Source organism: Chaetodon auriga, chromosome 16, assembly GCF_051107435.1.
Source record: "Chaetodon auriga isolate fChaAug3 chromosome 16, fChaAug3.hap1, whole genome shotgun sequence".
NCBI lineage: Eukaryota > Metazoa > Chordata > Actinopteri > Chaetodontiformes > Chaetodontidae > Chaetodon > Chaetodon auriga.
This window is the reverse complement of record NC_135089.1, coordinates 16,802,299-16,819,206: the sequence shown is the minus strand read 5'-3', so window position 1 is coordinate 16,819,206 and position 16,908 is coordinate 16,802,299. Positions and strand designations below refer to the sequence as shown.

The 16,908-nt window shown below is 43.5% G+C and overlaps 1 protein-coding gene across 1 annotated transcript; it reads right to left on the bottom strand.

The window, feature by feature from the left end:
• Nucleotides 1-1,256: 1,256 nt before the first annotated feature.
• On the bottom strand, nt 1,257-16,467 carry LOC143333639 (aconitate hydratase, mitochondrial-like). Its single transcript, XM_076751777.1, has 18 exons — nt 16,399-16,467; nt 13,304-13,446; nt 12,610-12,868; nt 11,854-11,946; nt 11,313-11,471; nt 11,047-11,197; nt 10,754-10,858; nt 10,573-10,664; nt 9,651-9,756; nt 9,072-9,229; nt 8,882-8,955; nt 8,126-8,237; nt 7,718-7,900; nt 7,215-7,310; nt 6,503-6,694; nt 5,292-5,424; nt 4,940-5,061; nt 1,257-4,816 (listed from the first exon to the last, which is right to left on the bottom strand). The coding sequence occupies exons 1-18, from the start codon at nt 16,432-16,434 to the stop codon at nt 4,685-4,687; spliced, it is 2,346 nt and encodes a 781-aa protein (XP_076607892.1). The 5' UTR covers nt 16,435-16,467; the 3' UTR covers nt 1,257-4,684.
• Between the last annotated feature and the right edge of the window lie 441 nt (nt 16,468-16,908).

The following is a 16,908-nucleotide window of genomic DNA, read 5'->3' as shown; positions in this document are numbered from 1 at the left end:
TCCTCCCGGCCACAGTTTACGCTCTACAGGCGTGATTTTTTCCACAGTTGTAGACAAACTTGTCCTCTCTCTCACAATGTGCTCAAAAAATCTGTGAGACTTACAGAATTTGAGTTAGCAGCCTCTAAGCGCGGCCACGTCTGTCTCTGCTCCCTATTCACTCCAATACAAAGATTTTCGGAGAGAAGCAGAAAGGAGCCCCGTTTTCAACTCGCGACTGTGTCCACAATATTTGCTGTAGAAACACAAAATTACACCAAATCGTTCAGGAAGTCCTCAAGGCGCTCACGGTGTCTTTGTTTTTCTGATAGGAGCTACCGTTTTCTCAGGAGAAGCCCAAACGTGAGAGGAGTGCAGAGGCAGAAAATGGCTCGTTTTCTCCGCGTTTCTGTCTGCCCCTGTCTGTCTGCCCCTGTCGTCAACGGCAACCGGCTTAAGTTGCCATGACAACCTCTGAGCCTAAGTACTCAGAGTGGCAGAGAGCCTTTTTTTAACTCCAGATTTTCTGTCTTTCCAGGCTCCTCCCGGCCACAGTTTACACACTACAGGCATGATTTTTTCCACAGTTGTAGACAAACTTGTCCTCTCTCTCACAATGTGCTGGGAAAATGTGTGAGACTTACAGAATTTGAATTAGCAGCCTCTAAGCCCGGCCACTTCTGTCTCTGTCTCTTTTTCTCTCTCTGAGTGCATGTGTGCCTGAGTGCTGAGAGGGGGCGTGTGTGTGCGTGCGCAGCTGTGTCTCATAGAGCATGATTGGGAGGGGCTCTGAAGTTGCCGTGGCAACCTCTGAGGCTCAGTACCTCTGTGAGCACTTCTCTCTCATGCTCCCACATGGAAATAAACAGACATATGGGCATATAATGTAATGTATATGTACGCGGTCGGGCAGTAGACCCCGTGGCCCTTTCAAAATTTCCCGCAGGGAAATTGTCTAGTTTCATCTTACAGCTTACAGAAGGTACACATACTCATGTATGTACAGGTGTGTGTTATACCAGTGTGAGTAAATAGATGTACAAACAGGTATGTTGGTATTTTAAAGTTGTTTCTTGTTTTGGTAAAAAGTGAAAAACAGGCGATATAATAACTCTCCATGAATTTGTATGGAGACTGTATGCCACAGACGGAGTTCACGCGGAGCACTTGAAGGCAGCATCCCACAACTGAAGCCAAGTCTTCCTCAGCAGCTGGAAGTCTGTACATGCAGCACTGCAATTCTTACAATCACATGATCAAAACACAGACACAGTCAGTTCAGAATTGAGTCTTTATTAATTTATCATCTACTTTTACAAAATCAAGTTTAATGCTGAAACAGGAGTGTGCGGGGAATCATCACGATGAGAAAACATCGGCTCACAATCCATTTTTTATTTGCAGTATCTGAACAAATGAAGCACGAGAGGAAGCCTGACCAAAAAGCGCACACCTGAGTACAAAATGACACAATAGGCATGCCACCACACAGTGCCTCCATGAACAACATCACTCCATTTGTCACTTTACAGTAGAGCTTTGAAAACTCGACGCCTCAACAACAAAGCGTTATCTTACATCACAGTCTAAGCAAACTGCTTCTCAAGCAGCTGTTTTAAATGTGCAGAGGAAAAAAATCATGGTCAAATGAATCAGTATCTTTAAGATGAATTAACATTGATCCTGGTGGATGCTGTCAGAAACAACAACCTGGACATAATCAGATGATTATGGACCGTTATACCTTTGAATGGGTGATTTTTCAAACACAACTTATGGATAACCGTCATTTCTTATCATCTCAGTATTTTCATTAGGCATCCTTGGCAATGAATCTGATACACTGTTGAGGAGGAGTGTTTAACCATCAAAGCGATGGGCTTAATGTTGAGTATATGAACAGATATCAACTACATGGAACCGTGAATGTCCAAGTCTTTACACTTGGGATGCTCATATAATCTCTGTCCCTTAAAATAATTTAAACAAAACCGAAATGAAGACTAACCTTCTTAAAAATAACACATCGGTTTTTACTGTCAAAGCCCAGCAGCAACCGACAGCCACACCTCAACATCTGTGCTTTCACTGAACCCGCACTCCACATGTCAACAGCTTCATGAAACCTTTAGATTACCGGAGCTTCAGTTTAATGAAGATCACACAGGAGACTCGTTAGCATGACATTATGATACAAGGGCACAGAGTTAACAGCTCCCATTTAGACAGGCAGCATTCAGGAAGTCATTTGCTCTCTCTCTCTCTCTGTTTATATATCTCTATATAATTATTTATGTACACACCCCTATATAAAGTGCAGTTATATATCACATCATTTACACACACAGGTCCAAACTCCCTGACTCTTCAGTACATGGGGATTTACATCAGGAACTGTAATTATTAATCCAAAGCCAGAATGATGAAGTGACAGATTCATAGCCTTTTTGGACGATGATGAGAGGGAGGACTCCCACATAAAACATAGAGGCAGTGACCTAAAACGTCCCTCAGCCCACAAAAATAGATAATATACACTGTTTCAGTGGCGCATACTAGGTATTCATCATGGCGAGATTATGGTTTATGCCAAACTAAACAGTGATTTTGAATCTAAACGTTCTACTGTCTCAACACTCATGTATCAGTAATGAATATCACAAGCTGTATGTCAGTCCTAAGGAGTCACACACACAACAGAGCTGTACGCGGACGAGTAAAATGTTTGCGAAGGATGAAAGAAGCGTGGCGAAGCACACCTAAATCTACTTTCCTAACTCTACAAAGTGCTAGTGTACAGGCATCTGGACACTAGATTGTGCGTATGTTTGTGTAAGAAGACCGCAGACCTTTTCATATTACGGCAGGCCAAACCTCAACCTGGAAAAACATTCATCACAAAGACAAACACAACCTGTCATCTCCCATTACAGCTACACCAGGTAATTTCACACACTGGCGGCTCCAGATGATAGTGAGAAACTGAGACTTTAACCGTGAAACAACATAGCGTCCTTATTCTGGACAGACCACAATCACCTGTTTTATTACACCGTTATGCTGCAATTCTCAAAGGATACACCAGATTTCATGTGTCTATATACCAGAATTTACATTAAAAATCTTGCCCAGTGCAGCTTCAATCTCTAGCAAAACTCATCTGATTACAGTCTATTTCCATAAACATATCAGGTTGAGGTTTGGACTGCATGAACCAGCCTGGTGAGAGCAAAAAGAGACAGGATGAGCAAAGAGGGACAGACAGATGCCAACATAGACCGATGTTAACCTGATAAAAACAATCATGCATCTCACACGCGCACGCACACAGAGGACAAAACACAGATGGAAAGGAAGAAATGGCAGGTTAGCGCTAACACAATGGCAGTATGTGTTGCTGCTTGAGTCAGAGACGGAAAACCGCACAGGAAAGGTTTCTCACAATGGGGTGTTGTATCGTGCAAAAAAACAGAGAACAGGCAAGCAAGCATCGGACAAGCGGGAGGGAGTGAACAAAGATTCACGTCGTGGCTGAAATGTACCAGAGTGAACCACCAACTGGGTCAGCTCTAACAGGAAAGCTCAACAACAGCAGCACGAAAAGACAAGATGTCAGGCCGAGTGAGAACGGGGTGGGCTGCAGTTGTACCGTGACAGTGCAAGGGCTGATGAGATGCTGTTTACAGTAAATAAGTGAGTGTGGTAGTTTGTTTACAGTGTGGCTCCAATCTGCAACGAGTTCAAGTCAATGATGTCTTCAGAAAGCAGCAAATCCAGCAGCCCAGCACAGTGACGGACAACTGGCGGAGCTCATCCCCATTTGGTGACTCGTGATTATAGAGAGCATGGGGAAAAGATGTTCTTCAGGTGAAAAGTCTGGACATAACAGAAAGGAAAAGTACATTCATGTGAGTGGAACTCAGTCAGCTTATTGAGCTGTTTGGATGGAAACGACTGGGACGAACATTGAAGGAGGTGTAACAGAGTGTAATGGTGCGACCTAGGGGTGGATTTTGCAGTTTGTGGCATTAAAGCAAAAAGCTGCTAATCTGTCTCTGTATCTACCATCATATACAGTGTGGTGGACGATGAATAATGCTTTATATTGATGCTTCCAACAAGCCTGTTTCTGTAGCTTGGAAAGACTTCGTCAAACCAAACAACTTCCGCTTTAGAGAAAAACCGTGGGTGAAGAGTGAACAGTGATAATACGAAACAGTCAGCTGAACGCTACGGGGTTAGGCTCAATGAACGAATAAGCTCGACAAATCTGATTTTGAACTGAGGAGTGCTGCCAGTACGAACCATTCAGCCTGTAACAGGGACACACACTGCGAAGCTGCGGTCGTGTGTGCGTTTATGTGCAATGATTCTGCCTGCCAGGGGAGTGCTTTCACAGTAATCCTGTCGTGCGTGTATGTGCTCGTGCGTATGTGTGTGTGCGCTTTTCATCTGTACAGCGACCTTGTGTGTGTGTGTGTGTGTGTGTGTGTGTGTGTGTGTGTGTGTGTGTCTGGGTACTTGTGTGTATTCTTTCTTTCACTGAGCATAACCACAGCTGTCCTTGAACCAACATTATCTACTGTTCACATCGTCTCTTCCTCTTTGCTAAGCCGCTCTCTCGGTCCACATTTCTCTCCTTCTTAACCCACTCCAAGGCCCCTCAGCGGCCCCTACAGGCCCCACATCCCTCCTCTCCCACCAATTACTGGAGCTCCTTCATCCTGTTGAGGGCCGATCCCGCCTGGAACCACTCGATCTGCGTCTCATTGAAGGTGTGGTTGAGGGAGATGGACTCCTGGCTGCCATCGCTGTGCTTGATCACTGCTGTCAGGGGCTGGAGGAGGACAAAGGAGGCAAACACAATCATGTCACAATCATCAACATCCATTTTTCTCCAACGTAATGTTAAGAAAACGTCCTCAGGATCAATGTTTCATTAGTGCAGAAAATTGCTCACCTTGCCAGGAGCAAAGGATTTCAGCCCGGTGATTGAAATTTTGTCATCAGGGCGAATTTTGTCATAGTCGTGGGGGTCGGCGAAGGTCAGAGGCAGCAGGCCCTGCTTCTTCAAGTTAGTCTCTGTGAGGAGAAAGAAAAAGTGATACATAACGGTAAGACACTGACTCATACTGTAGCTCCTTGAGGTAACCAGAGAAGGGCTCTTTGTCTGACAGGAGTATCTGTGTTACACAGCAATACAAGGTCATGGAGAGTAATGCATGTGAGTATGTGTGTCTGGTGTTGTTTACTAGCACTCAATGAGTCCAGCAGTGCCAGAACATTTTTTTCTCCGTTCCCATGAAACTTACCATGGATTCTGGCAAAGCTCTTGACGATGATGGCGCGTCCTCCAAGGTGTCGTGGCTCCAGCGCAGCGTGCTCTCTGCTGGACCCTTCCCCATAGTTCTCATCTCCAACCACCACCCAGTTCGCTCCTTTGGCCTGGAGTTTAGCAAAGACAAAGGACAGAGTTAATCTGCAGTCAGAGAGAGGACAGAGTGCGGGATAGAGAGAGAGGAATGCCAGTTTGAGTTACATCTAACAATTAATAAAAACAAGGAGAAAATAGCTCTGTCAAACCATACAAAACAATAAAGCAAACAGCAAGTAGCAATGAAATATATGTCACCAATAACTAGCACTGGAAAAGCTAATAGACCACAACTCAATTCAGTTTTAGGACGGTGTATTGAATCAGGCAAGCAAAGCAATATTGCTGTGTGTGTGTGTGTGTGTGTGTGTGTGTGTGTGTGTGTGTGTGTGTGTGTGTGTGTGTGTGTGTGTGTGCGTGCTCGCATGTGAAAGACTCATCCCACAGTCTCAGAGGCTGTTTTTTTTTTTCCCGACAGTCACAAAACAGTTCAGTTCCAATCCAGTTCACAGCCGCGAACAGAGAGACAACTCAAAAGTCTGCACTGAGTTTTGCTGCCGATCCCCACAAAACAAATAAAATCAGGAAGTCAAAGCTGAAATAGCAGTGTCTGTATTCGCAGTTCAGCAACCGTGATTATTTACAATATATACACGGGGTAGTCATGGTACCGTCGGTCAGTCGGTCTGAAGTCAGTGGTCAGGTTTGCAGCATCAGCTTTAGCTCTGCCAAGACCAGCAACTCCTGGAGAAACTCCGGCTGGGAAATAGACACATCCATGGGATTATTCCTCCTCTTGACAGACTCCAGAAACGAGCTTTATGTTGAGGTGTCGAGGTGGCTGCAATGACACAGACTTTGCAACGCGATCTGATCGGAGGGTAAAGCTGGCTCTCCTCCAGTCGTCCCAAAAACAGAGACTGGTGGCTCTGAGACACACTAATAGATTTCCCAGAGGTTGGTTTCACACTGCACAGGTTTTTGAGGGGGTTTTGACAGGATTACTGGAAGATTGTGGGTGTTCTGTGGTAATCTGAACGGCTGGTAGCACCTGGCTGACATTAATGTTGTCTAATACAACAGCCCTGCAATAAATCCTACCTTAACTTGAACTGTAATGTTCAAGACGGCGCCCCTCGTCAAACTCACCTTGTAGTCGCGGGCCACATCGGGCACACCTCCGTACTCTCCTGTCAGCTGGTTCTTGATCTTGTTGACGGCATCGTTCTCAATGTTGACTGCACCAATCAGCAGATTGTTGGAGATGTTGTCCAGGTGGCCGCGGAATTTCAGCCAGGGCCCGGCAGCACTGATGTGGTCAGTGGTGCACTTTCCCTTCACCTAAGATAAGACAGAAAAAAACAAATGCATAATAAAGAGAAATACAAAATAAAAATCAACCATATATGTATTGACATTATACACAAAAAAGTGTATAAAAATAAAGTTGCTTCAGCAGCAGAGGACAAGAGAGAGGAGCAGCAGATACAGAGAAGCAAAGAAATGAAACAACAGCTATTTAGCACAACACCATTTCTATAATTCAGAAGAGTTTCACTTTTCAATCCTGTTCTTTCCTACTGAAGGCATAAATCTTTAACTTCCCGCGCTCATGTTTGTTGTAATGAAGAAGCATGTGACCTAATCCAACGGTGTGTGTGGCTCACTGATGTGTTTTTAATAGTTATTGTTCAACCATGGAGCTCTGAGGCACAGACGGACGAGCTCTATCAGCCTTACTGAGTAACATCAGGTCAATGATGATTTTCATCTTTTCACCAGGCGGCCTTAAGATGCTATTCAGCTCTACTACTCCTTTACCTGCACATCCACCATGTCTTTGCTTCCATTTCCTGCTCACCTTGATGAGAACCATCATGTCCTCCAGGTCTTTTCCATGCCACTTGTCGAAGGGCTCTAGCAGCTGCAAACGGTTGCTGGAGGGGCTCACGTTCACCTGAACGACATCAAATCGAGGTTAGACATAAAGGTCCTTCAAAGAAAATCTTCAAAAGGACGGTGGGGCCGACAACTTCCACATCAAACTGAATTTTATCTCAACACCGAAAAACCTTTTCTGTCTTAACAACTGTCAAATGACACATTTCTGTCTGAACGAGCTTTGATCTCCTGGATCAAACTCTTACTGGTAAAAGTCTTTTTCATTATTGTTCAGCTGTTTTCTGGATTGTCAAGTTTAGATAGTGTATCTTTTGTATTTTTTGGCATTTCTTCTTTATTATGATAGCGACAGGTAGAGAGAGACAGGAAAAACAGGGGTCAGAGAGACAGGACGATATGGAGCAAAGGAAAGGACTCAGCCTTCAGACGTGGTACCAGGTAGTAACTTTTTTTTAAAATGACCTTGACTGAGCTGCTGTCTGCCGGGGGGTACTGGTAGGTGTCCTGGCCTGGGTCGAAGTCTCTGGAGGGCAGCTCGTCACCAGTGGGAGGATTCAGCTTGAACTTCTCTCCATTAGGAGCAGTCAGGAAGTCAGTCTCTGGGTTGAAGTTGAGGGTCCCGGCAATGGCCAAGGCGGTGACAATCTAGATTGTTTTACAGAACAGGCATTAGGCAGAAGTGAAGGTGTGTATATCTGTGCGTTTAGACCACCAACATTAGGAGACAGACAGTGTGCAAAGGAATCCAGAAATACATCCTCCACTAACACACACCCACCATGCTGATCACGGGCTAGTCCATCTATTGATGCCCATATAATTCTGACTAGCTGAGCTTGTATTGTGCAGTATGCATGCAGTGCCTCTTACCTCAGGAGAGGTGACAAAAGCATGAGTAGCTGGGTTAGCATCATTCCTGGCAGTGAAGTTTCTGTTGAAGGATGTGACAATAGTGTTCTTCTCTCCTTTTTTCACATCCTTCCTGAAGAGTCAAAATGCAGAGCGTGTTAGTCTGACCTTCAGACTTCCCTTTGTACGTTTGTACAGTGAGTCACCTGATTCAAATCAGCTCGCAAGATTAAAAGCCTAAAGCTCTGCTATGAACACATATCTGCATATGACTGCAGAATCTGTGGGCAAGGGACAAGATTTTGGTATCAGAAATGTTTTGGTTTCCATTTGTAGTCCAAGTAGTATTGACCAATCACGTTCAAGTAGGCTTTTGTTGCATGCAGGTAAAAAGAGATGGAATGCTTTGATCAAAAAGCAACCTAACGAAACCCATCAGCTATCATTTGACAACAATCTGAAATGTCACCTGAAAGCATTTCACCTTGCTAATCGGACTGTAAACAATGAGCGGTGCATGGGACATAAATGTACTCAGTAAATTTCATTGCAATCTGCCTGTGAGATTATGAGAATACTGTTTGTAAAATGTGCATCTAATTGAGAGAATGATGATCATGAATGAGTTTTCGTACAAATCTTCCTCTCTAGATCGATACTTCCTGTGTGAAGAAACGTTTGTCAAGTGGTAGTGTGAGGGGTCATCAAAAACAGAAGCAGCTGTCAACATGTTTTGCTCTGGACCAAAGTGTTAGCCTCCACAAACAAGGTTCATACCTGTCCCATTGCCCAATGCAGGGTCCACAAGCATTGGCCAGTACAATTCCACCGACATCACTCAGGATCTTGGCCTGAAACATACACAATTGCATAAATGTCTTATGTAAAAACCCTGCTGACCTGACCAGCACAAGCTGTCCAAATGCTACGGGTCACTCGCTTAAAAATCGGTGAGCTCTGTACTCACATATCCATCCCTCTCGATAGTGGCGCGGATCTGTTCAGATCCAGGGGTGACTGTGAACTGGGCCTTGCACTTGAGACCTTTATCCAGAGCCTGCTTGGCCAGAGAGGCCGCTCTGCCCATGTCCTCGTAGCTCGAGTTGGTGCAGCTGCCAATCAGACCTGCAAGAGACGAGTTTGATGCTTGTTAGAGGGGTGCTGAGAGCGAGGAGGCTCAAGTGAGGGCATACACAGTTACACCGGCAGACTGGAAGCACTCGTCTATTTTTAATAACACATCTTGCACATGAAATGAGAGGAAAACTGTTGAAGAGGAGAAGACGAGCAGGTCTGTAATTATACATCTTGATCATCGTAATTATACTATTCTACTCATTCTGTCAGTGGCTGGAATTCTATTGTGCTCGGTGCCTGTTCTGCCCTGCCACAATGGAAACTGTGTGACAGGGCTGTAATGTGATCTGAACATGTCTGGTCAATAACACGGCTAGTAGGAACAAGGAAAAAATATCCCATTTCACTGGACGTGGCATTAAAAATAGAAAAACACGAAAGGTAATACAGCTGCAGCACAAATACTGACCAACTTTAACCTCCAGGGGCCAGCCGCTCTTCTTGGCTATAGCCCCGATATCAGACACAGGGTGGGCCAGGTCAGGGGTGAACGGCCCGTTGATGTGGGGCTTCAGCTGTCAGAGGAGGATAGAAACAGGGCATAATGAAGCACAGTCATGATTTGGGTTAAGTGGGACATGTTTGTGTATGCTATAAATACTGTTTTCTATATTTGGAGACTTTTGAAAGAGGAACACTAATAAGCACTTAATCTGCCTCATGCACCATCATAACCACATGACACAGAGCAAGACAAAGCTGAAGTATGGGGCTAAATGAGAAGTGGCTGCTGTGGTGTTTTTCAGAGGACAGGAAAGCTTTGGCTCAACATAAGCAATGTTTGGTAGGTCAGTGATTCTTAATGATATCAAGACATTTCTGGTTTACTTCTTCTTCTTTCAGTACCTTCATTAAGCTAATGAATGCAGGTTTCTATGTTGAAAATGCTTGTCAAATAATACTGTCACTCCTGACTTCCTGTGTCAACACAGACTGATGTCACAATGATGTACCAGGTATACTGGTCCAGACTACATCCTTACTCTAGGCAGATCTAACGTATGTACTATATTCACACTAGAAAAGTGACACAATGAATGCATGATAAATCTGCTTAATTGTGTGCTGTTGATGGATGTCTTTCTCCCACAATGCAATGCACACAGGAAATGGAAAAGCTGCTCTGCTGGAATACTTTCCTTTCTGAAGTTTGATTGGCTTTGACATCCTACAGTCACAGATTTACCCCTGCACATACTGAATTGTACAATTTTGTAATAAACAGTAATGTAGTCAATACTCTAAATAATTAGTGGGCAGTACGGATTTGGGACATGCCGATCACGATGTCTTCCAATGAATGACTCATGTCAGCAAGTGTTTTGACTCACCTCGCTCAGGTTAATCTCAATGACCTGGTCGTATTCACAGCCGTTATCTGGGACCAAGTCGTCTTTGAACTGATCAGCCACAGAGGCAATCTCTGAGAGGGAATGAAGGAGGACGCAAAGTCGGAGGTAAAACACAATGAGTAAAGACTGAACATACAGAAACTAATGATGAGAGACTGACCTCCGCGGCCAGTCTTCTCCATATATGTCTTCATGCGGTGGTTGTAGGGGAACAGAGATGTAGTGGCTCCAATCTCAGCACCCATGTTACAGATGGTGGCCATTCCTGAAAAGTCAGTGTCATTTGACTCTTAGAGTAAAATATACTGCACTAAAGTAAGACATTTATTATCTAATCAAGTAAGATGTAGATGGTAGTTTAGGTTGTAGCTCTTCCTTTCTTTGATTGTTATATCTACACGCAGCGTGTCTTTCACCAGCGTTCCAAGCCATGTAGTGTTTCTCGTCCTTTACCAGTGCAGGAGATGGAGTCAACTCCAGGTCCGTGATACTCCACAATGGCTCCGGTGCCGCCCTTCACAGTCAGAATGCCAGCCACCTTCAGGATGACATCCTTTGGAGAGGTCCAGCCTGACAAGGTTCCTGTCAGCTTCACGCCAATCACCTGATGGAAAAACACACACAGGCTTAAACAAACGGGAGAAACTAACAGACATTCATGGAGACATTTAGTGGTTGATAACAGGGTGGAAACTGTACTTCAGATGTCAAGAACTCACTTTAGGACACTTGAGCTCCCAAGGGATCCCAGCCATGACGTCCACTGCATCAGCTCCACCCACTCCAATGCAAATGGACCCCAGACCGCCGCCATTGGGAGTGTGGGAGTCTGTACCAATCAGCATCACTCCAGGATAAGCATAATTCTCCAGGATGATCTGTTCAAAGAAAGGTCAGATGCATAAAATGTGCCTTGGGACTCACAATGTTTTCCAAGTATGACTTGAAAAGGACGCCTTCTCTGGATGTGTCCTTTTCTGGGAAGCCTAACAAGACGTGAAATTAATCACTCAGGCACGAACTCTGTTTGGAAGGAACTGCATGACGTGATGCAAGTTCACTGAGAAGAATTCACTGAAAATCCGCCTTCAGAAATGTTTTAAGACATACAAAAACACCCAAATCATAATTTGTCTTTGTCACGGTGCTTCCTTGAAAAAGTTATATTACCAAGTTAAATGACGAATAACAATATTCAAAAACACATTTGTTAGTATCAGAAAGCCACTTACAGTATCATTAGAAATCAGGGGACTGTACCTGATGGATGATCCCTGATCCGGGTTTCCAGAAGCCAACTCCATATTTGGCAGCAGCAGTTGCAAGAAAGTTATACACTTCCTCGTTCACTTCCTGTGTTCAGAGTAATAAGGCTTCTGTTCAGTTACTTTCATACAGGACTATTTGATCAAACTGTCAGATTTTGAACCAAACAATGGGATCTCACACACATCAAGGTCTACGTGCTGAGAATCAAATCCTGCCTGAACGATGTTCAAATACTCTAACACCTGCCTCAATGTGCCCTTGACAAAAAAGTTATTCAAACGTTGCCCAATTTTTGAAAGAATCTTAACATGTTAGTTCAATATATGATACTGTCAGTTCAAAATATACTGAAAAATGATCTTCAAATGCAACTTTTGCACTCATTGTGTTAACTGACAGAACCTCATAATAAACTGAGCCAAAGGTCAGAGGAGAAACTTATAAAGAGTCTCTCCATAACCATGTCTCACCAACACAGCAATTAGTTTGAGGTTGGTATCAGATACACACTTTACAAGCGTACAGGCTTAGTGTTGGTTGGTGTCAGTTGTTGGTATCAATTGTGTGTATGTGTGCATGACTGGCTGTAAAAACCTGGCGCAGCTATAGTCACCTGAAATCAGCCTTACATGCTGTGGTAATGTTTTGTACTTTTGTACTACTTTTGTTTGGCACTTTCCATCCACAGTATCTATCACTTCTCTCCATACACAGCACTCCATCCATCTACCCTCTGTCTGTTCTCACCTTTGCCCTCTGCAGGTCCTGAGCCCCTCCGATCTGAGCCTCGATCAGATGATCACAGTGGATGGTGGAAGGAACCGCCACCCTGGGCAGACCGCTGCTAATGAACTGAAGCATTGCCATCTGAGCGGTAGCATCCTGCATGGCCACGCGGTCTGGACGCAGGCGCAGATAGGTGCGGCCGCGGTCGATCGCCTGCCCCGCTGGGTCATCCAGGTGACCGTACACAATCTTCTCTGACAGAGTGAGAGGCCTGCCGAGCCTGGTGGGGTGGATTATGGGAAAGATGAGTTGGGTTGGACAGTGAGTGTTTGAAGTGTCAGATACAAGTTTTATGAATGTGGCTAAAAAAAGTCTTTCATATAGTATCCATCCAAGTGTTCTGGCAGTGTCCTTCTGTGTTACACTTTTGGAAAGTACCAAATGTACCAAAAGTATCAAATGCTTCATATATCTAACAGTCATAATCTAACAGCCGCACAAAAGGCTTTTCATATGCCTGGATTACAGCATGTGGTACAATCAGTAAGAGAGCAACGCGAGGTCATCCACAGTTAGCTGACAAGTCAACACTATAAATGTCACAAGATTTACCGTGCAGCTGTAATAAACACCAGCCATTCCCCATGAGCCAAAGTGTTATCAGCGAGGACTCTGTGTATGATCATGTGGATTTCTAAGAGGGGCGACTGCTGACCTTCTGCGTACAATGTCGATATTCTCACGCATCTTCTCATAGTTAATGCTGGAGCCGGGCTCAAAGCGGCTCATGGCCACCTTGGCCTTGGCGCTGAATGCTGCAGAGACATGAATTCGCCTTGCCCCGGTTCCAAGGGCCAGCTAGACCAGAGGAAACAGAGGACAATTGTGAGAGATAACGCCATAAACAAAGCTTTATTGTGCAGTTTAGAAGGTTTTGGGTTGTATAACATCATTATCTTGCCAACGGCACCTGTAAAAATGTGGCCCATAGAAAGACAGAAGAGGACACTTCCATTTTGGTCACCAAAGCTCCAGTCAGGTTGATAAGACATCAGAACAGAGAACACAAGTCTGAATGTCTCAAGCCACTCTACAAGATCAGTATCGAGCCGAAAGAGGCATATTTTCATTGGTCAGTCAGCGTTAATTCCCACTGTCCAGCTACACCAGCTGAAGAAATGCCCCACTGGCCTTTGTTAAAATACTAGAAGTCATTTCTAACACATGGCAAAGCCATGTAAGTAACAGCCCAGAGTTTAAAAAACAGGCAACAAAGCCAGTGGCAAAATTATGGGTTTGAAACTCTCTCACTTTGCCTCCACTTTAGCAAACATTTTCAGGAATATTTTTTCTGGTTCTGTGTTGTGAAGAATGACTTTGAATGTCAGGATTTTGTTCGTGCTGGTAATGAAAAGAGGCTGTCAAAACACTGTCCTAACCTTCCTGCTACAACAATGTCACTCATCTCTCTGTAGACAAGACCTTTCTTCAGTTACCTTTAATGCACTTTAAGTGTGCAGTGTACACCTTTATTATGTAGTAAAATACACACAAATATTGCATAAAACTGTCAGAAACCCATTATTAGAAATTTAGTCAGAATACTGCTTCAAGCTTTTGAGGCATTTTATTAGCTGATGTCTTTTGCTAGCAAAGTAAGTAAGTGTCCTATGTGATACATAAGGGAAAAACTTTGAACCAGCTATGTTCACTTGCTTATTATTTGTCCCTTGGTGTTGATATTCAGTGGAAAGTCACAGAGCTCAGAGGAAATTGGGTGAAAGTTTATACAGCTCATATTTCAGGGGCTAACCTCACCCGCTTGGCTGTTAGTGACAGCCTGATACACTGAGTGGGTTCATCATTTCCCCACACTGTTAACTATGAATGAGCGCTAGAGGTACACACATACTGTTAGTAAAGTCAGTACCGGAACCATTACAGAGCCTTAATGCCTGTACTTACTGGCTGCAAATCAATTTGTTTGATTCAGACACTATGGGAGCTACATTTAATGGCATGTACTTTGATATGATACAATATGATGTTAAGAAAAGCCTACTGTGATTAAACGCTGTCGTGAAATCAGATGCAATGTGATTACCCAGTGTACACACACAGTAGTATGTCAAGGCAAAGTAAACTAGAGGTGCACTGTTCAGTTAAGGTCAGCATTAACAGCAGCAATTTTAGTCAGCCAGTTTTGTCTTTTGCAGGCATTTCATCCCCAAGAACAGACATTTTGGGATGAAGATAATCTCCATCTAGTCATACAAACTGTATTCAGGTGTATTTAAGACATTCACACAGGCTCTTTGGCAATGCGATGTGGCAACATCATAACACACTGACACCAACGAGCCATTTTGACAGTAACAGGTGCAAGTGGTCAATTAAGAACCCCTTTGTGAAAGCATAGTTTTTTTATAATGGCAACTACATGCAATGTTATCTACCTCACATTGATCCACATTGTGTGCAGCACGGTGGCACAGCGGTTAGCACTGTTGCCTCAATTATCACCTCACAGCAAGAAGGTTATGGGTTAGAACCCACAAGTCCCCGGGTGCTCCTGTGTTCTGCCACAGTCCAAAGATATAAAGGTCTAATGGTGACTCAGAATTGTAGGTGTGAACGTGAGCATGAATGGTTTGTCTCTATGTGTCAGCCCTGTGGTGAACTGGCACCCTGTCCAGGAGTGTACCCCGCCTCTCGCCCAAAGCCAGCTGGGATCAGTCCCAACCCCAACACACCCCCCGACCCCCTGAGACACTCCAAAGGGTACAAACAATGGATTGATAAATTGCTTGAATGTCAAGCGATTCAACTCAAATAGAAAAAGACCATGGCACCATCTCATAAACACTGACTAAAGGAGGTAATGTTGCAGGTGAAACGCGGGGCTCTGGCAACCATTTCAGTCTTATTTTAAAACTTGGTATCTCTCCATTACTTTTTCTAACATAACAGGTGTATTCTGCTCTGTGTCTTTGTTGCTCCTTTATACCATATGATATTCATTCATGGCAACAATGGATGTAAGTAAAGATTACTGTTTATCTGTGTGATGACATAATATGTGAGAATAGCATGTTCGTTGATTTATACTTATCACTAACAATATGTAGATAATAAATTGACTAAACACCAAGAAAAGCAGACTTCAACCCGCAAACAATCAAGCTAAACGCGTTGGTCCTTCGCAGGACATGACACACAGTACACATTGGTTTCTGCAGAATTGATACACTTTGTATAAGGAATAACAGGCATCAAAAGCGCGTGCTAAATTAAAAACAATGTAGGCTGCAAGTTATTCTATAATCACGCTATTTAAAATAAACATACTAAGCGATTTGGTCCACTACCTAACACAAAAGCAGAAACTCGTTGCTGCGCGTCAGTCCGAGCCGTCAGGAGGGAGCTGACTGGAAGTGCGCGTTGAGAAAACTCCGTAACCTTGCGATCACCTTGCAAACGTCAGGGCTTCTAGAGCCGTTTGCTGTCATTATCAGATGCTGCTGACTAACCTTGTACAGTTATTAATAATTACATGATACAATATTAGTTGCTGTCGGGTCGGACGTGGTTTATAAACGTTACAATGCGTCGCTGTCAAGAGTCAAACGGGGACACTGTGACCTGACTGACAGCGGCTCGGTGCGCACTCTGCTCTGCATTTACCCGCTGGAAGTCAGCCTTAAAGCGATGGAGGCTGGACTACACGACAGGACATATCTGTTTTCACTTATGTACTCGATAGTAAGGAAGTTATAAACTCAGTTAAAGCAAAAAAAAACGTTTTCTTACCCGCAGCCTACTGACAGTCAAACAGTAAGACGCCATTTTGTTCACTGACAAAGATGATTGTCGCCGTGATGTGACGTCACCGGCTGAAGGAGCCCGTTATTTTACACGTTTTGAATATAAAATAAAAAATAAAAAGGTAAAATATTAATGCATCACCATTATTATTATTATTATTATTATTATTATTATTATTATTATTATTATTATTATTATTATTATTACTATTATTGTGTTGTTGTTGTTGTTGTTGTTGTTGTTGTTGTTGTTTGTGTTTGCATTTTTGTTGTTAATATTACATAAACATATCGAAAAGACATAAAAAGCAGTTACATTCTCCACAGTCCTTCTCTGGACTCTTTTATTAACGTCTTTGAAAATTAATTAATATAATGTCTATTTGTCAACTTAACACTCAGTTACTTTTCAGTTTCAGATTTTACTTAGGCTTACAAACCGTATCATCAACAAATAAAATATGATACATTAATCTCAGTTGTGAGATTGAATTAC